General features: G+C 37.9%; 1 protein-coding gene across 2 annotated transcripts in view; it reads left to right on the forward strand.

The window, feature by feature from the left end:
- The window catches only part of LOC136857057 (zinc finger protein ZFP2), a 146,514-nt gene that overhangs the window by 59,316 nt on the left and 65,710 nt on the right, over positions 1-21,488 (forward strand). For both annotated transcript variants that reach the window (XM_067135420.2, XM_067135421.2), the window contains exon 4: positions 16,645-16,815. In XM_067135420.2, the coding sequence (XP_066991521.2) occupies positions 16,645-16,815 (171 nt within the window). The remainder of the gene's footprint in view (positions 1-16,644; positions 16,816-21,488) is intronic.

The raw sequence follows: 21,488 nt of genomic DNA on the forward strand, positions 1-21,488 counted from the left end.
TCATTTTATTGAATTCTGACATCTGTAAATAAATGGAATCAAGCTTACCAATAATTTGATTATAAGGTAAGGTAAGGGTGTATTCTGCCAGAAGGCAGGTCCGAACCTCCGCAGAGGTGTGCCTGAGTCAGACTTTATGTACGGTAGGGTGGCCAGTTCCTTTCCGCTCCTCCATTCCCTTACCCCCCACCACAGCACGTGGCAACCCATTCAAATCTTGACCACGCCCAATGTTGCTTAACTTCAGAGATCTCACGGGATCTGGTGTTTCAACACGGCTACGGCCATTGGCAATAATAATTTGATGAGAAGAGTCACAATTCTCAGTCAAAATATGTGAACAGCCCAACTCTGACGTAAGGGTCGTCGTCATCATCATCATCACCATCATCATCATCATCATCATCATCCCACTCCAGTCGCCCAGGTGTGGTTCAGACATAAGGATAAACATAATTGTCATTTTTTTATCCATGACGTTTTGGTCATTTCCTTTAGCTGCAGGCTTTGTTTCAGTTCTGTGTGCAGTGTCGCACATTTCTTTTGCATGAAGTGCACTACTTGTTGGAAACCATCAGTGGTAGGAACCCCTTATTTTTGCAAATGAGTTTTTCACAAATTCATATAAATTGTAAGGTAGATACAATATTTTTTTAAATGTCTATAGCATAATTTGTGAACTTTTTCAGTCACGACATACCACGAATTGTAGTCATTTGACCTTTTGAAAATTTCTATGTTTTTGCTGCTATTTTTTTTTTTTTTTTTTTTTTTTTTTCAATTTTGGACAAATTTTGCAATGAAAAATGTGATATATTGCAGGGCATCGTCCACCAATTGACTGCGTAATAATAATCAATATATATTATCTATATCTTGCAGTTCCATATATCAGAATTGATGCCTTCACTATCTAGCGATTTTATGTGCATCTCATTTTCTTTTTTATGCGAGGAGCCTATATTGTGTGTTCAGATTTGATTTGAATTTTTTTTTAAACAATCATTTATTTCAAAAATTAAGTTTCTGGAAGGGAAACATAATTTAATTTTTCCGATTGCAAATCTTATATTCAGGCCTTTTCAGTTGTTAAATTACCAGTATTTCATGCCAATGTGGCAGTGGCAAAGCGAAGCCAAGCCATCTCCTTATCGGCCGTGAAGGCCGTTGGAGGAGTGGAAGGTAAAGGCTTCCACTTTCTGTAACCTCAGCCCTTAGTGGGATAGAGCAATTACTTTCATTGACCTGTCTCAGTCTTATCTGCGGCTTTGACAATATGAAAGTGACTGAGGTATGAGAGATAGTTACACTGTCATTCCTTATGCAGCCAGTCCCTGTGATGAACTTTGTTATAAAGTGTTGTTTATATGATCTGTTGGTGTATGTGTTTCTGATATGTAGCAGCACCTTCTGCTTAGTGAGGAAAGCAACAGGAAACTACCTCACTCCTGATTTCCTTAGTATGCTTCTTCTGTGACACCTAGGCTACTTACGACAGCTGATGGGGGATCTGTTAAGGTTCTTCTTGTTATTTTGCTTTACGTCTCACTTACTACTTTTACGGTTTTCAGAGACAACGAGGTGCTGTAATTGAGTCCCACAGTTATTTTATGTGCCAGTGAATCTACCAACACAAGGCTGACGTATTTGAGCACCTTTAAATACCAGCAGACAGAGCCAGGATCGAACCTGACAAGTTGGGGTCAGAAGGCCAGCGCCTCAACTGTCTGAGCCACTTAGCCTGGCCTGTTAAGGTTAAAATCACCCTCAGGCTGAGGACTCAACGTAGATATGCTCTATGCAAAAGGGGTAGCAGCGTGAATTTTCTAGAATTCTTGGCCATACCCATTACCAGTATTATTATTAGGCATATCTAAGATTGTGATATTTGTTTTGTGATGCATTAAAAATGAAAATTATATTGGCTTATTCAACGACTTTATTTGCCGCTTTACACCTTCTTGTCTTATTTAATACTGAATTTTTTTAGACCACATTGTAAGTATTTTTCCACCAATAATGAAGCATTTTATTTGCCATTTATTGAGGTCCCTAGCCATTGGTTATAATTTAAGCTGTCAAATTAATTTGAACCACTGATACTTAGTTTCTCAATCATTTTGCTTTACTAAAATCTTTATTTTTAAGGTTAGCTTAATGGGCATGACTAATGTGCACAAAATACAAACACAAAGAAACAGTTCAAATCATATGACATATGTACTGCTGGCTTTTCAGTTTGGAGTGACTTTCACAAACATCACTGTGAATGCACATGACTGCGTGATATTTCAAGGTTATTTATTTATGTCTTAAGCAGTGATGAAGTTAGGGCTTGTGGCTCTCTCTTACACTTAACTATGTAGATTACAACATAATACAGAATTATTATTATTATTATTATTATTATTATTATTATTATTATTATTATTATTATTATTATTATTATTATTATTATTATTATTATTATTATTATTGTTGTTGTTGTGGGAATGACTAGTGTATTTTAATTGTTAACTCAAAAAGTTACTATCTTATATACCATGATACAAGGTGTATGCATCCATTTTTGCTGTTTTTTGTGGTAAAGAAAACACATAATTTTCAAGGGAAATTTTTTTTTTTTAAATTTCAAAATATTGGCCATCGGCTTCTACACACTTTGCCCATCTTTCAGTTAAGTTATGAATACCATTCCAGAAAAACTGCTTGTCTTTTGTGGAAAACAGTTCTTTGGGCCATTTTCCAACGTCCTTGAAATTGCTGAAATACTGCTCTCTGAGCGTGTGCCCCATTGTTGTGAGGAGGTGATAGATGGCGCCAGGTCGGGTAGTACAGTGGCTGCGGAAGGATGTCCCATCCAAGCAATTTCAAGGTGTCTTTCACTGGTTTTGGTGTGTGAGACGGCGCATTGTCGTGTAACAAAATAACTTTGCAATGTCTTCTGGCCCATTCCGGTCGTCTTTCGATCAATGAGTGATTTAAATGAATCATTTGTTGGCGATAGTGTTGTGCATCAATGGTTTCGCCAGGCTTCAAGAGTTCATAATACACAATACCGCTCTGGTCCCACCAGACACAAAGCATGGTCTTCTTGCTGAAGCGATTTGGCCTTGGTGTTGAAAGACCGACTGGTTTCGCCAGATGACAGCCACGATTTTCTCCGCTTTGGGTTTTCAAAATAAATCTATTTTTTGTCACCCATCACAATTTGGTACAGAAATGATTTTCTTTCTTGACATTGAAGCAGCATTTCACAAGTGACTTTGGGATTTTCCATTTGCCGTTTTTTTTTTTTTTTGCTAGGGGCTTCACGTCGCACCGACACAGATAGGTCTTATGGCGACGATGGGATAGGAAAGGCCTACGAGTTGGAAGGAAGCGGCCGTGGCCTTAATTAAGGTACAGCCCCAGCATTTGCCTGGTGTGAAAATGGGAAACCACAGAAAACCATTTTCAGGGCTGCCGATAGTGGGATTCGAACCTACTATCTCCCGGATGCCAGCTCACAGCCGCGCGCCTCTACGTTCATGGCCAACTCGCCTGGTGCCATTTATTCAAATCGTGTGGGACCCATTTACCGAAAGCAGCATTTCACAAGTGACTTTGCTGCGATTTTCCATTTGCCGTTCATTCAAATCATGTGGGACCCAATTACCGACTTTATTGATCATCCCCATTGCTCGTAAACGTCTGGTGATTGTTTCTTGTGACACATTTAATGCTTGTGCCAATTGCTGTTGAGTTGGAGTTGGGTCATCATCCAGTAACGCCTGCAATTGCTTGTCTTCGCACTTTTATGGTCTGTCAGAGTTCGCACTGTCTTTCACATTGAAATCACCACGTTTAAATTGTCGAAACCATGTCTCACATGTTCTAATTGATGGAGTGTGTTCACCATATGTTTCTACCAGCAAATTACTTCCCACAGCGTTTTTCTTTTGATTAAATAAGAAAATCAATGCGTGCCGCAAATGTTTCTTTTTCAGCCACAAACGTCGACATGACCACTGAACGATACAACACAGACGCCAGTGCTTGGCAGACTCATCTTGTGTGTGTTGGTAGGTTAATGTCAGGCGAACAAACTGACGCATGTGTCAAATTCATACGCTGCGTACTGTTCACTGGTGCTATCTCTTAGTGAAACTGGAAAAGACTTATATGCATACACCTGGTAGTGCAACCACACATCCTATCATACATAACCAGTCACATGAAATAATTAGCAGTATTCAGAAGGAAATCTCTGCAAGCAGTGTTAAATTTTGTGTATGTCGTACAGTTCCTGGCATCAGCTGGAAGTGTATTCCAAAGTTGCGACCCAGTCACAACAAAGTATCGTACATAGAAGAGCGGTTGACAGGAATAGCAAGGGAAGAGCCGTATCTAGTGTTTTGATCATGAAATGAAGACAAGAAATGAAATAATCTTGACGACTTGAATAATCCTTTCTCAGTTTGTCGATCCAACACTTTTCACCAGATATTATATTGCCCAACATGCCCTGGGTTTATAACCTATTAAATAATCAAATCTCGTTTCTGAATGTCACTATTTCTTTATTTAAACTTGATAACTGCTGGACTTGTTTTGCTGACCATGATTGTGCATAACAGTAGACGTGGAAGTCGACAATGCTAAGTCACGGTAATGCTGCCATCATCATTGATGCACGAAAATCCCAATATATCAATAATAATAATAATAATAATATTATTGGGCTCTGATTTGTTGGCTAAACATAACGGAAAATTGTTACATACATTTAGATCAGTATTTCGATTCAAACTATAATCTCAAAAACATATCAGATGTAAGGCTTTTCAGGCGTTTGCTCTATTAACCAGCGTGTCTTAGGTCTGACACTAGACTCATCAGAGTGGGATGTGTCAGACCCTACCCACTGACACTGGGGTGTATGCAGGTGAACTTATCAGAAGCCCTTATAAGAGGCACAGTCTGATAACTGCATACGGGAGATAAATTTCCACAATGGAATTATTGCCCGCCTAGCAATTCCGAATGGAAAATTCTAAATTCTGATATGTTTTTGACATTTTTGACATGCTCTACTGGTGAAAAATATTGAATTCCCTCCATGGGAATTTAGAATTTTCCATTCAAACTATAATCTTAATGATATTTCGGAGGAACCTATCATTTTATTTGACCTTCTCATTAACATAATCAGAAATGTAAAGCCAACAAATCAGAGCCCAATCTTTCGTTACATTCATGGTCTCTTCCCGCAACAACCACCCCTACTCACTCACCCCTCGGCCCCGCCTTAAGATAGCCCCTCCTTTCTCCCGTCTCCCTTCCCTGCTCCCTGCTTTCGTCCTACTCCACCTTCCCATTTACTCTTCATTCACATCTACTCTCAGTCATGCCCTACTAGCTACGACACACATATTACTTATGCTACTTTTCCAGCCCCTTGTTTCTCAAAAGTCCTCACACTAATTTCGGCTTTTATTATTCAACAGGTCAAACTCGTTCCATATTGAACTGCGAGTTTTTACCACCTAGGCCTTTGAACTAATCTGACTTTCAAGCGCAACATTCACCCATTGCATGAAGAATCTCTATGTAACCTATTTCAGTGAGATCATTGTACTGTGTTTGACTTTGTTTACGTCATGTGCACAACTGAATCTTACATGACCTTTACCATATTATGTCGTTTGGTCATTAGAACTTTATTATAAATGCAACACAAGCTTCAAGATCCTTCTCGATCAAGAACATTTCACTAGAAGCGTTCTTTAACAGCTACTTTGAGCCTCATTTTAATGTTTAATATATTACATGCCAGCTTAAAAGTTTTTATCACGTTAATATTATTGTGACCATTTCTCATTTTCAGTTTTAACTTTGCAAGGTTACACTATAGTAACTGCTCAACTTTTAATTCTCACATGTTTTTATCTAACATTATTGTACTTGTTCATTGTTTTTGGTCTATTTGATGATTTGTATAATTTGAAAGAAGTGAGAACTACTGTAGTACCATTTTTAAAAGTAACTTGTAATTCATATTGCATAAAATGTTGTATAGAAGAGGTGGAACTGTCAAAACTTATTTAAATATTAATGTAATGTATACGTTGCTGCAAGTACAGGAAATTTTGTACTTCCCAAGGTGTAATAGTGCGGACAATTTGTCCTTACTTTTACCTAAACTGTGAGCAATTTTTGTGACTGTACAAAACATGGTTTTGATGTTGTGCTTGCAGAGGATGTAGGCAATTTGATCTGTGGTGTTGTGAATGTACGGCAGGTAGGCTGTTCCCTTCACTTTTTCTTTCTGTGAGTTTTGCTTAGTCGTCCCTCTGGGATGCAGGACTCTATAAATCTGTACATCATTGTAACCATTACCCTTGAATGTGACTTTGAGTGGGTCCGCTGGGCTGAGCGGCTCAGACGGTTGAGACGCTGGCCTTCTGAACCCAACTTGGCAGGTTCGATCCTGGCTCAGTCCGGTGGTATTTGAAAATGCTCAAATACGTCAGCCTCGTGTCGGTAGATTTACTGGCATGTAAAAGAACTCTTGTAAGACAACATTCTGGCACCTCGGCATCTCCAAAAACCAAAAAGGTAGTTAGTGGGACATAAAGCCAATAACATTATTATTATTATTATTATTATTATTATTATTATTATTATTATTATTATTATTATTATTATTATTATTATTATTATTATTATTATTATTATTATTATTATTATTGAGTGGGTCCATTTCCTCTTGGATATTTGATGCCGCACAAATTCATGTTGCCCTCGTGGTGAGTGTTGTGAGAATGCTCTGATTTAGTGCTGAATAGTGGTGAGAATCTGCATGTAGAGAGTGATTTGTGTGGGTGGGTTTCAATCAGTTACCCATTGATCTGCATTTAGAGCAGTCGCCCAGGTGACAGATTCCCTATCTGTTGTTTACGTCGTCTTTTCTTAAATAATTGCAGAGAATTTCAAAATTTATTGAACAACTCCTTTGGTAAATTATTCCAATTACTAACTCCTCTTCCTATAAAATATTTGCCCTGTTTTGCCCTCTTGAATTTCAACTTTATCTTCATATTGTGATATTTCCTACTTTAAAAAACACCATTCAAACTATTCGCCTACTAAGGTCATTCTACGCCACTTAACCAAACAGCTCATCTTGTTTCTCCCAAGTCTTCCCAGCCCAAACTCTGCAACATTTAACGCTACTATTTTGTCAGAAATCACTTGGAAGAAATCAAGCTGCTTTTTTTTTTTTTTTTTTTTTTTTTTTTTTTTTTTTCAAATCAGGTAATAGTGATGAGGGTCTCATACACTGGAACCATGCTCTGATTGGGGTCTTACCTGAGAGTTATATGTCCTCCCCTTCACATCCTTACTACAACCCCTAAATACCCTCATAACCATGTACCCTATATTTACAATCCCATTTATGTGATTACCCCAATGAAGATGATGATGATGATGATGATGATGATGATGATGATGATGATGATGATGATGATGCTTGTTTAAAGGGGCCTAACATTGAAGTTCATTGGCCCTTCCAATGAAGATCTTTCCTCATATTAACACCTAGGTACTTTCAGTGATTCCAATAAGGAACTTTCACTCCATCAGTGCAGTAATTAAAACTGAGTGGACTTTTCCTGTTAGCGAAACTCACAGCCTGACTTTTAACCCCCATTTATTATACCATCTCACAACATTGTCGAGGTCTTTTTGCAGTTGCTCAAAACCTTAGGGTAACTTATTTATTACTCTCTACAGAATAACATCATCTGCAAAAAGCCTTATCTCTGATTCTAATTCTTTACTCATATCCTTTATATATGTCAGAAAATGTAAAGGTCCAGTAATACTGCCTTGAGGATTCCCCTCTTGATGATTACTGGATCAAAGGTTCACGTACTCTAATTTTCTGAGTTCTATTTTCTAGATATATAGCCACCCATTCAGTCATTATTTTGCCTATTCTACTTGCACTCAATTTTGCCAGTATCCCATAATGTTTTAGATAGGTCAATCACTATACAGTCCATTTGACCTCCTGAATCCAAGATATCTGCTATATCTTACTGGAATACTACAAGTTAAGCTTCAGTGGAATAACCTTTCCTAAACCGGAACTGTTTTCTATTGAACCTGTTATTAATTTTGCAAATATTTCTAATATAATCAGAAAGAATGTTTTCCCAAAGCATACATGTAACACATGTCAAACCGACTGGCCTGTAATTTTGGGCTTTATGTCTATCGCCTTTTCCTTTATACATAGGGGCTACTATAGCAATTCTCCATTCATTCGGTATAGCTCCTTCATACAAACAATAAACAAATAAGTACTTCAGATGGTACTATATTCCAACCTCCTGTCCCTAGTGTGTCTCTGGAAATCTTATCAATTCCAGCTGCTTTTCTAGTATTCAACTTTTGTATCTTATTGTAAGTGTCTTTGTTATTGTAGGTAAATTTGAATACTTCTTTAGGATTAGTCACCTCCTCTGTTTGGACATTACCCTTGTAACCAACAATCTTTATATACTGCCGACTGAATACTTCTGCCCTCTGTAGATCCTTGCATACACACTCCCCTTGTTCATTAATTATTCGTAAAATGTCGTTTATGGAACCTGTATCTGCCTTAAGTACCTATACTTACCCTTCCATTTTTCACTAAAATTTGTATGACTGTACGATAGACGGTATTCCCTAAGGAGCCGTCTGGTTTCCTTCCTACTAGAACCTTCAAGAAAGGATAACATCCATCTGATTCCATCTCCATAGTTAATTTAATTGAAGAATGCTGCTGATTTAGTTGGTTTAGAAATAGATGAATTTTCTCAGGAGCTTCTGTCCAGACCACAAGTGTATCGTCAACATACTTCCACCAAATCATAGGTTTGATGATGCCGAAGCAATAGCCTCGTCCTCAAAATGCTCCATAAAGAAATTAGCTGCTTCCAGTGAAAGTAGACTTCCCATAGCCACACCATCCATCTGTTTGTAAAATTGCCCATCCCACAAGAAATAGCTGAAAGTCATGCAAAGGTGAAATAGCTTAGTAACGTCCTCAGGCAACAGATGCTCAATGAGGGACATAACTGACTCATTCGGCACATTAGTGAACAAGGACTCCACATTGAAACTCACCTGAAGTGCATTGGGTTGAAGGGTTATGGTTCTCTGCGAAATGTAAAGAATTTCACCTTGTTTTCTTCACACACAGCAAAAGCCCAAAATCTTATCATCATGTCTACCATTACTGACCATAAAAGCATCAACCTGAACAGACATAAAATTAATGAACGTAAGTTTTCGTGGTTCATTGTATTAACACAAAGAAATAAATGAACTGGATTAAAGCCACTATATATATATTTATTAATAATAAAGCCAAGCTTTCTGCCAAATTACATTGGCCTTCATCAGGGCATGTGAAGTTTTGCCTCCGGGCATGACTTCCATGTTCCTTCAGATAATTTCTTTGCTCACTGTCGGAGGCAAAACTTCACATGCCCTGATGAAGGCCAATGTAATTTGGCAGAAAGCTTGGCTTTATTATTAATAAATATATATATAGTGGCTTTAATCCAGTTCATTTATTTCTTTGTGTTAAGACATAAAATTAGTTTAATATACAGGAACGGTACTAAGTCTTTCTTAAGCATAATGTTAATCTGTGCGTGTCAGTGCTAGAAGTCAGTATGGGAGAGACAAAAATAAACAACAAAATACATTCATATGTAAAATATTGACTGGTTGATTAAATTAGATTCCATTTAAAAAAATAGAAGAGAATCCACTATTTCCTGAATGTAGCTTACAGATACAAGACTTGTACCATGAAACCAACTTGATTGTTCTGATATTGTTACTGTTTATGAAATTTGATACCTGTAAGTCAGTGTTAAGGCAAGGAAGGAATGATAGCACTAAGAAAAAAAAGAGAGAGAAAAAAAGAAAAGAAAAAGAAAGCAACTTCACATGATGCAAAAGCTGACATTCATCAACGGAATAAAATGTGCCTTGGTCTATACCTACCATTCTTACTGCCTACACTTCCCTGAAAAAATAACTGAACAAGTCATGTTGTCTTAAGACGTGTCCTACTATTCTCTCTCTTCTGGTCAAGTTATTCTCTTTTCATAAATGTTTAAAATTGTTATCTATTTGTGATTTAATCTACCCATTTCACCTTCAGCATTCTTCTGTATCACTACATTTCAAAAGCTTCTATTTTCTTCCGTTCTGAGCTAGTTATTGTCCATGTTTCACTTTCATTCAATGCCACATTCCAGATGAAAGCGTTTGGAAACGTCTCTCATTCCTATATCAATATTCGAAGTGAACAAATTTCTTTTCTTAAAAAAGGTCTTCCTTTCTTGTGCAAGTCTGCATTTTATGTCTCCTTTACTTCTGCCATTGTTATTTATTTTACTACCAAGGTAACAATATTCATCTGCTTCCTTTAAGCATTTCCTAATCTAATATTTCCTGCATCACTGGACTTCGTTTGACTGCACTCCATTACTTTTGTTTTAGATTTATTTATTTTCATCTTGTACACCTTCTCAAACACTGTGTCCATACCATTCACCAATTTCTTCATTTATTTATTTATTTATTTATTTATTTATTTATTTATTTATTTAATTAATTAATTTATTTATTTATTTATTTATTTATTTATTTATTTATTTATTTATTTATTTATGTATTTATTTATTTATTCATTTATTTATATATTTACACTGTTTACACCCACATTGGAGCACCCAAATCAAACCTTACTGTATACAGCAAATATATATTCAGCTTTTAACACTTGACAACTTTTTCCTTTCCCAAAACTTCTTCACTCTGGATGATCTTGCGGCCTATTCTTCTGCAGATGTAACATACTGCTTACGCTGCGATATTTTTAGTGATAGTCTTGTGTACTTGTTATTCAGAATCTGTTTTTCTTCTCTATTTTCAATTTGATCTTTAGTCATTTTCAATTCAACTAAATCCACTTGTATTTCTTTAAACCATGTGTTTTTTGTTTTACTACACCAAAGGAAATCAAAAAGTTGTTTCAGGAGTCTAGTATTTGATAAGCGGTATATGTGTCCAAAGAATGCAATCCTCCGTTTTCGCATTGTGTCAATGATCGATTCACTTTCGTTGTAAAGTACTGAATTTGGCAAAAGTCTCCACTGTCCATCAATCTGATGGTTCTTATTAATAATTGTCCGAAGAATTCTTCTATCAGCCTTCTGGAGTTTGTCTGTTGTTGATTGGGTATTCAATTTAAGTAATGTTTCACTTGCATATGTTGCTTCTGGCTTAACAACGGAGTAATAATGTCGAAATTTAGCATTAATCGAAAGAGACTGTTTCTTGTAACTGTGCCAGGTAATTTGTTGTGCTCATTTCAATTTTTGAGTTCTACTATCTGTGGATGCTTTTTTGGTAGCATTCCAAGTTTATAATCTCACCAAGATACTTAAATTTGTCTACAACCTTTATTTTCTTAGTATTATTTAACATAATATGTGAAGTGTAAACTTGAAACAATGGCATAATTTCTGTTTTCTAAAATAAATTTTCAACCAACCCTTCGCTGCTAATCGTTCTGATTCCTCTACTTGAAATTTAGCTTCTTCAATACTATTTGCTAATAATGCGAGACAATTTAGTTGAATGTTTCTTCCAATCTTAACAGTCAGTGGACATACCTTATTCCATTCACACATATTTTTTTCCAGCACACAATTAAACAACAACAGGGATAATCCATGACCCCCTCGAAGACCAGTCTGAATTTCAAATGGCTCAGAGATTTCATTTCTGAACCTAACTTTAGTTTTTGTATTTCTAAGAGTGACCACAATAAGGTTAACAAGTTTCCAATGTAAACCAAATTCAGTAAGAAAATACAGTAATGATTCACAATGGATACTATCATAAGCTTTTTTAAATAAAAGTGATCACTAAATTTTTGGTCCTAATCCTTTGATGTTGTATAATCCATTTTAGAGTGATAATTTGATCTGGACATCTTTGTCCTGGATAAAAAGCCCCCTGATATTCACCAAATTCATTATCAAGTTGTTCATGAATTCTGGAATATAAAATCTTAGAAAAAATTGTGTACGTGATATGCAGCCAAGAAATCCCTCGATAATTACTAGGATCTGATCTATCACCTTTTTTGTGTAGTGGGTGTATAATTGCAACCATTCTTCAGGCAATTTTTTGGTATTCCATATGTCAGTGAGGTTTATGTAAATTCTGAATAGTCTGTACATTTGCATTCTTCCAAAGTTCCGCTGCTAGTTGATTCTCTCCCGCCGCTTTAAAATTTATAAGCGAATCAATAGCTGCACGCACTTCATCATAAACCAGTGGTATGATATTTTCCATGGGTGTTTTATTTCTGGGATACAGATCAAATTCAAAATAATCTTCAGGTTCATCACTATTAAGTAGTGTTTTGAAATATTCAGCCAAAATTATTGCATGTCATAATCATTATGGGTCACCTTTCTGTTCGTATCCTTCATCAGAAGAGTAGGGGGAATATAAATTTATTTATTTGTTTGTTTGTTTGTTTTGTTTGTTTGTTTGTTTGTTTGTTTGTTTGTTTGTTTATTTATTTATTTATTTATTTATTTATTTATTTATTTATTTATTTATTTATTTATTTATTCATTCATTCATTCATTCATTCATTCATTCATTCATTCATTCATTCATTTATTTATTTATTTATTTATTTATTTATTTATTTATTTATTTATTTATTTATTTATTTATTTATTTATTTATTTATTTATTTATTTATTTATTTATTTATTTACAAGAAATTCGTAAGTCCATGTCCAAGTTTTTCAGCCGCTCTACAACACTTTCCAAAAAATGAAACAGGTCGCTGGGGCTTCCACAAGTGGCATGAAGAGGGCAGCACAGGATCCCATGGTCTGCTCCTCTTCACTGCATTCACACATTGGAGAATCCATCCAACCCCACTTATGGTGTAAGAAATTGCAGCGTCCATTCCCAGTTCTCAGTCTGTTGAGGCGACACCATACTTTTTTTTGGAAGATCAAATTTCTTCATTTTCCAAGTTGGATTTAGCTCATGAGCAGTTAGTTTCAGATGTTGAATTTAACCACTCATCCCGCCAGCACTGGTTTAGATTAAAATTATCCCTCAAGAGTCGGCCGGCCAGTATACTTGCTGGTCTGCTAGATCGAAGTCGCCGTGGTGATGGGTAACAAAATTCCTGGGAACTTGTAATGAGGGAGATGACCAGATCTTCTTTGCTTCTCTCAGCAGAGCTTTCTTTCTCCTCAGGTGGGGTGGTGAGGTATGACTAAGTACAGGTAACCAGTGGTGAGGTGTTGACTTTACAGTACCAGTTATGGAGCGCATAGTATAATTCAGCTTAGTATTGTACCAGCTCGTACTGGCAATTACTGGTACAAGTAAACAAAGACAAGAAATAACACAAACAAGAAAAATATTTAACAGGAAGTGTAGATACTCACCCAATGCAGACACTGGCCCATAATCAGAGGCAATTCAGACCGAAACCTAGCAGTTTTTGCGGTGGTAAGTATTTGAAGAAAGAAAGAAAAACACTGCTTAATTTCCTTTTTTTTAAAAAAAAAAAGAACTATATTGCTCAGTTCTCAAGATTTTAAAACAAACTTTAACACATGACAATTAAATTAAATAATTAAATATAACCTTCAGTGACTAGGGAGGTGCACCTCAAAAGTATAGAATGAATTACTTAAGGTAGGTTAATTAAGAAAATAAACTCTGAACTAAATTGAAATAACCAACTTATTTAACCAACTCAAATCAGAACACAGTGGGCACACAATATTTCAAGAGTGCATAATATGCCGGGCAGCAGAATCCAAAGGATAAGCTCCCGGAATTAAATCGCAGAACACAAGGAAGAAGAATAAATAGCCAACGGCTCACAACATTAAAACACGCACGTCCCCAATTAATATTCAAATACATCATCATTTTCAATAATCAGGAACAATCGTTCCTATGGGCGATGGTAACCATAGCAACGTCAACTAAATAGAGCGTTACCCCAGCAAAAGGAAAATTAACAGGACCCCCCCAAAAAAACAAGAACCCGAAAGAAAAAAAACATAAATAAACAGAAAACAGATTCCGATCTACAGAGATAATCTCGCAATCTCATACAATTCAACATTACATGATTCCCCCAATAAATTTAATTTTACATTACTCCAACTACTTCTACACCATTGAAATAGAAAAGTCTTTTAGCATATAAAGTCGTTATCGAAAGGTTAATATTCCTGCAGAGATGCTGATTTAACTGAGTAGTCCGTAAGCCGAGTATTATTATGCATGAAATTTCCAAGCAGGCACGAAATGTAGGATTACCAGAATAGGAGATCGTAGAAATATCCACCAAATAAGTTTGGGTTTGAGATGATTCAATCCATTTTCAGTGTAAAATTTAAATAAGATATGTTGGAAGATAGAACTTACAATTTCGTCCATGATGCTCAGCTAACGCATGGCGTCAGAGAGATAATCAGCTACTTACATTCTTGAAGAGCTTGAATGAGCTAAATAAATAAACCATGTCCACTCATTTGAAAAGAAAAGAAGTTAAATTAGAAGAATCATCACATCAGGCCCATAGCCCCATATCCTTAACGCGTTATCCAGGCATATTGCGGTGGGTTAAAACTCTCTTGTAGAGCAAACTCTCCAAGCTTGCATACAGCATGGCTTCCAAGAACGCAATAATCCATGCCAGCAAGGCGAGGTACACCAACAAAGCATAGGCTCGCAAGCGGACCAAATCAAACTCGCTCCAAAGCTGACTCGAGATCGGACCAGTAGAAAATGGGGAAATAGTGACGTACAACAAATTAAACTTAAAAGTACTCCCCGGACAGACGGACGGATTACAGATACAGTTAGCGACATAGTCGCACAGTGCACAAAATTAAAGAAAATAGGAAAAAGATTTCCAAGAGACACACTTTTCAATGGCATTTTTCCCAGGCCAAAAATGTTGTAGGGAAAGGCTAAAATCGTGTGCCAACCGGCACAGTATCCACTTATGCACATGTAAACTTTCCAGCCATATCGGGGCCACAGTATTCCACTGCACAGTAGACAAGACTGATACCCGTTAATCGTAAGCAGTCAGCCGAGGGTCCCCAGGACCTGCCACAAAGCTTATGCAGGATGTTATTCATTGTAGCAGTTTTGTGAGAGAGCATGGTGAGATGTTCTTTGTAGCTGAGAGTTCTGTCCACAGTGACTCCTAGATATTTCGGGAATGGGTTGTACTTTAGTTTTTCACCAAAGAATAAAACAGATGGCAGACAGAGATAAAATAACAATACCATTGGCAAATCTCAGAATTTTGATTTCCTTTCCTTGGATTGCGATTCCCTCTCCAAATTCTTGATTTTGTTTACTGTCTGTTCTATATAAACAAACTGCAGCCTTGCCTCACTCCTTTCTGGATTTCTGCCACTTTTTCATAGCCTTCAATTCTGAATACTGCAGATTGATTTTTGTACAGATTGCAGATAATCCTCCCCCTCAGTATCTGATTCTTTGATATCAGCCAAATACAAAAATTGTTTCAATTTTTTAAATTACCGATCGAGTGGCTGCGCTTCTTGGGTCACGTAGCTGTTAGCTTGCATTCGGGAGATAGTGGGTTCAGACCCCACTTTTGGCAGTTCTGAGGTGGTGGTGGTTTTCTGTGGTTTCCCATTTTCTCTCCACACAAATTCCTGGGCTGTACTTTAATCAAGGCCATGGTTGATTCCTTCCCACTCCTAGATCTACCTGTGCTGGTGTGATGTAAAACAAATTGTAAAAATTTTTAAATTAATTATTTTATAGCTTAGGTCATAGGATTATTTATATTTATAATATAGATACCATATCATTTTACTTAGCCTCCGTTGGTCAGGTGGCAGTGCACCGACCTCTCACCGCTGGGTTCCGTGGTACAAATCCTGGTCATTCCATGTGAGATATGTGCTGGACAAAGCAGAGGTGGGGCGGGTTTTTCTCCAGGTACTCCGGTTTTCCCTGTCATCACTCACTCCAGAAGCACTCTCCAATAGCATTTCATTTTATCTATCATTCATTAATCACTGCCGCAGAGGAGTGAGACAGGTTTCGGCAGCCAGCACAATTCCTATCCTTGCCACTAGATGGGGGCTTCATTCATTCCATTCCTGACCCAGTCAAACGACTGGAAACAGGCTGTGGATTTTCATTTTCACAATTTTACTCAGAGTTCATGACAAAAATAATTCATGAAGATATTTATGTCAGAAGATCAGAACAAGCAATCTGTTATGACTGTTAAGGGTACTCAGAGAATTTTTGCATTTACTGGGATGGAAATTATTCATATGTATTGCTTGAACCATGCTCCTATGTTATTGTTGTTGATAGACTCTGAAAACATGCCACATAATTAAACTCTATCCTGAATGCATTGTATTGTCACTGATAATTATATTTTACTTAAAACATGGGTAATTTGTACATAGTTGCTTACACACTAGTTTCCTTTATCACTTGCTGAGCATTTGTGTTATGTTGTAGGTTCAAGAGGATGATGGCTTACCCCATCATGTATGTTCTTCCTGTATTGACAAATTGAATGACTGTAATGTTACGGTAGAAGCATTCATTGCAGCCGATAAGAAACTGAGGAACTTGTTTGAGAATTCACCTGCAGCTCAACAACGTCCTGCTTACATCAAGTTAGAACAGGTAACATCTTGATATTGAGATCATGGGATAATCTGTATATAAGTGTGAAGGACTGGGAAGTGGGCAATAAGGATTTTTACTGCATGTGTTCATGCTTAGGAAGAATCATGTGTTGTTGGACAAGATAGCCGAACAACATAATCATAATGGATGTATTTCAATTCCTTGCTAATGAATGTGGAATTTTTGAAATGATAGGGGTTACTCCTGTTAGAAACTAGTACTGTGAAGTGTTTTAGGTTCTCCACTTAATATTCAGTGCTGAGACGCTTTGAATCGAACTCAGCACTTTCGTACATATTACCTTCTCAAGTGTAGTGGAGGTGACTGGCTTACTTGTGTGGAAAATTAATTTGCTGCAGTTGATCTCATAGATCCGATAGAGATCTTTCATTCCTAGAAGTTTCCATTTGTCCATTAAATTTACTCAGTATCATTGGATACCATTCTATTTTATTTTGTACCCCAGCTTAAAAATCACTCATTTATTCTACTGTTGAACCTCTCTACTAAATCACTCAAATTTTCATGGGACTTAACTGTCTCATGCTGTTTGACACCTTTACAAATTGAATACACTGAAACATTTATTGGCCATCTTGTGGCAGTCACTGAATTTACCCATACCACAAATTTCATGAAGAGCAGCGGAAGAACAGGCCCAAATTTGTAATGTCTGAGGAGCAGAGAAAAATAAGGAATGAATGAATGAAGAAGTTCTGGGAAGAGAAAAGAAGAAGACTGGCCAGAAAGCATTAAGTTTCACACGGTCCACAGTTGGCCAAATTTGGAAGCGAGAAGAAGATGTATTTTATGAACAACCCTATACCTTCTCTACATTATAATTCCTCTTTCTCAGTCCCCACCAGAGACTAGCACATCCACTCCCATTTAGATTACTTAGCTTGTAATGTTTTCTTTTCTCCATACATACTGTAGTCCCTGTTGATGTTCATGGCCTTCCATCAAATTATATTTAGATTACCTGTTCAATCCAAGCCGCTAGAGTGAGGGAAACCATATTCCAATACACTACTAATTGTCATTTTACTTTGACTAACATTAATAGGTTCAAGATGTAACCATTCTCTGGGCAATTACGCTTACACATAATAATAACAATAATAATATGAATATGAATAAGGAAATGATAAATGACGCAGTGGCGGTGAATCGCATCAAAACGTGGAAACGTGACAAGTATCTTTCGATACGCAATATTAAATCAAATACAAGGGAACACTTACAGGCCTAAAAATTACAACTAAGAGAGGAGAGTGGAAAGTGCGAGGGCCCTATGAGGTCCATGGGAACGTATGACGTTATGGGGGAGAAAAGATTTACAAGAAACACCCTCTAGCTCAACTATATTAAAATAACAAATGAAAAATTACAAAACAAAGTTAAATCACAAAGCAGCTGATACTTAACGCTTTTGACAAACAATTACAATTACGAATCCAAAAACACAAATAAATGAATTGTTGAATTTTAAAAAAAGGTGAAAGACTTGAAATTATAAACAGCGGGAATCTAGGGCAAACTCGGACACGTTAAATTTAAAACTTAAAAAATGTCATTAATGCCAAAAGACCAAATTAATTAAATTAAATTAAATTAAACGAAATCAGAAAACATTGAGATTAACATTGAAATAACACTTACCGCGGAAAGGCTGGAGTTCCCGAGGGAAGCCCTCGAACTTGCGCTTGCTAGGGCGGTCGGATGTAAAAGACACCGAACACACACGTGATTATTCCGAAGCCGGAAGAAAGTCCGGAAATGGCCCGATCACAACCGACCAGTGGGAAACAATTTCCACTAGATTCCCTAAATTTTCGCCAATAGAAAATCTTGTTATTCTAGCGAATGAAATTGCATGACCATATATGGTCATATTAAGATAGTTAGCAACATCTCGAGATTTCAGCTAACGTCAGCACTCCAACAGCAAGTGACACATTGCTGCAGCTCTAAAGTTGACAATAAGTTTCTGGTATTTACAGCAATCTGTTGGGCAGTTTGAGAATCCGTTATTGTTAGTGTTCTGACTAGTCGTTGTTTCTGTGATTTCTGAAAGTGTATATCATTGTTCTCAGTTTTGTTTATCTTTTCCATAATATTTTTCCTTAATCCAATTGCTGCAGGTTTAATGGTCTCACTTAGAAGTCAGATTTAAATCGTCCTCAACACGAGTAAGCTTTCTGGTCGGAAGTACTGTGCACCACTCTGAAATAAATGCCATAAATGGAACAGCAACCAGAATTTTCATGCATAGTTTTCAGTGAAGTATTCAAAATAATTGTACTCAACAACAGTGATGTTAGAATGAAGATTTTGAGTGGTAAATCTCGAAACATTCAGGTATACGTAGAGGCACTTCACACAACTCATTGTCTCTCAATAATTGGTGTCTCGGTACATTTGTCTTTGCTCCAATATAATTGGATGCGAGGCTTACAAACCTGGGACATCAGAATGCAGAGAGTAAAGTAGGCCTTAATTTCATCCTCATTAGTGTCAGACCATTTGTCTTTTGTCTTTTTCTATGTGGGTTCGATAATTGTTCCATAGTGTAAATATTTGTTTCCTGCACAATATGGGAAAAGACGGGTCCATAACCTCCAAGAATACATACAACTCCGATACAGAGTTATCTAAATACTAGCTGAAGACAACTCGCTTCGCTGGAGTTTTCGTAGATCCGTGCGTTTTTCTGTATATAATACAGAAGACGTGCATTAAAAGACCACTCTTTTTCTGTTTCTTCTTTTATATATTTAATTTCTTTGAGTACATATATATCTTACATTCTAAGCCATTTCATAGAAACACATTCTTATACACTACATTTGATGCCTTGTTGTCTGATGCATGCAGAAAACAGATTTTCTGCTTGTCCGACATGGGAGAATACAACGTAGTGCTGACCATGTGTGAAACAGGAATCCTTCAAATTAACTCTGCAATTGTGGAGCGTTTGACCGTGAGTCTGTCATACTATAAGCTAATCTCACTGTAAATTGTAATTGTTTGATACAGAATTACAAATCATTTGAGATCAATGGAATTCCTGATATGAAAACCGATTTTCCTTTTTCTTTGCTGGTTAGGATCGCTGCCTCAATAATATAATTAAGGTGGTGTGTCTCTCTCTCTCTCTCTCTCTCTCTCTCTCTCTCTCTCTCTCTCTCATGACAGGAGTCTCGAAGCTACTACCACACACAAACACCAGTGGTCTGAGATGGGTAATTGTGGCTGGAAGGTAAAATATACGAACACACAAGTCTATTTTTATATATAGTCGGCCACTTTCAACCCCTATATCTGTCACACCACCACAGCTACATACACGCAACCACTATAATGCACGATGGGAAACTCGAGGCTACTACCACGCACTAACACTAATGATCTGCGGTGTGTAGTTGTGGGTGCAAGGTGAAATATACATACACACACATCTATTTTTATATACACTGACTGAGCAAATGTCATGGGATAGCGGAGCACTGATGCGCAGGTGTGTTGTCTGCACACCACATGCCCCCTGTGCCAGCGACAGTTGTATAGGAGACCTTGTGAGCAGTGGCTGTGCATGTGACAGGTGTAACATGGAACGCCGTCGTAAGCTGACGCCGTTCGAACGGGGTATGGTGGTCGGTGCCCGACGGATGGGAAGTGCGATTTCGGAAGTGGTGCGGGAAATCAGCTTCACATGATCAATCGTGTCCAGGGTGTATCGTGAATGGTTGAATGCGGGTGTTACCGTCCACAACAGACGAACGACCGGCCGTCCAGCCACCCTCGATGACCGTGACCGGCGACATCTGAGATGGATTGTCAATAGTGACAGACGGGCAACCATGCAACAAATCATGGCTCAGTTCAACACAGGTCGTGGTAGACACGTCTCCCAGTGGACAATCCGTAGGAACATGGGTTCTATAGGGTATGGGAGCCAGCTCCGCACATGGGTGCCACTGATAACCCAACGTCATCGGGCAAAACGACGCGCATTTGTCGCCAGTCACCAGGGATGGACACTGGAACCATGGCATAACATGATATGGTCGGACGAATCACGATTTCAACTGCACCATGCTGATGGGAGGCACCGTGTATGGCGCAGACCACATGAAGCGATGGATCCCGCCTGCCTCGAAGGTGTGGTCCAGGGCGCTGGTGTCTCCGTTATGGTCTGGGGTGCATTTTCCTGGTATGGAATGGGCCCCCTAGTTGTTCTGGAAGAGACTTTGAATGGTACATGGTATGTTGAGCTGCTCGGAGACCATCTATACCCATTTTTGGCCTTCTAGCGCCCAGACGGTTCTGCGGTGTTTCAAGATGGTTATCATCGCTCCCACGTTGCCCGGGAATGGTTCCAGGAACGTGCAGCGGAGGTCCAGCGACTGCCTTGGCCACCCAGGAGCCCCGATCTGAACCCTGTCAAGCATATCTGGGATGTCCTGGAACGCAGGCTCCGTGCCATGGATCCTGCACCCATGAACAGACCAGCATTGGCGGCTGCTCTGCAAACGATTTGGTGTCACCTGCGTCCAGAGGACTACCAGGGACTTGTCGACTCACTTCCACGGCGTCTCACTGCAGTTCACAGGGTCAGAGGAGGCCCTACACGCTATTAGGTGACTATCCCATGACATTTGCTAAGT

This window comes from Anabrus simplex, chromosome 1, assembly GCF_040414725.1.
Source record: "Anabrus simplex isolate iqAnaSimp1 chromosome 1, ASM4041472v1, whole genome shotgun sequence".
Lineage (NCBI taxonomy): Eukaryota > Metazoa > Arthropoda > Insecta > Orthoptera > Tettigoniidae > Anabrus > Anabrus simplex.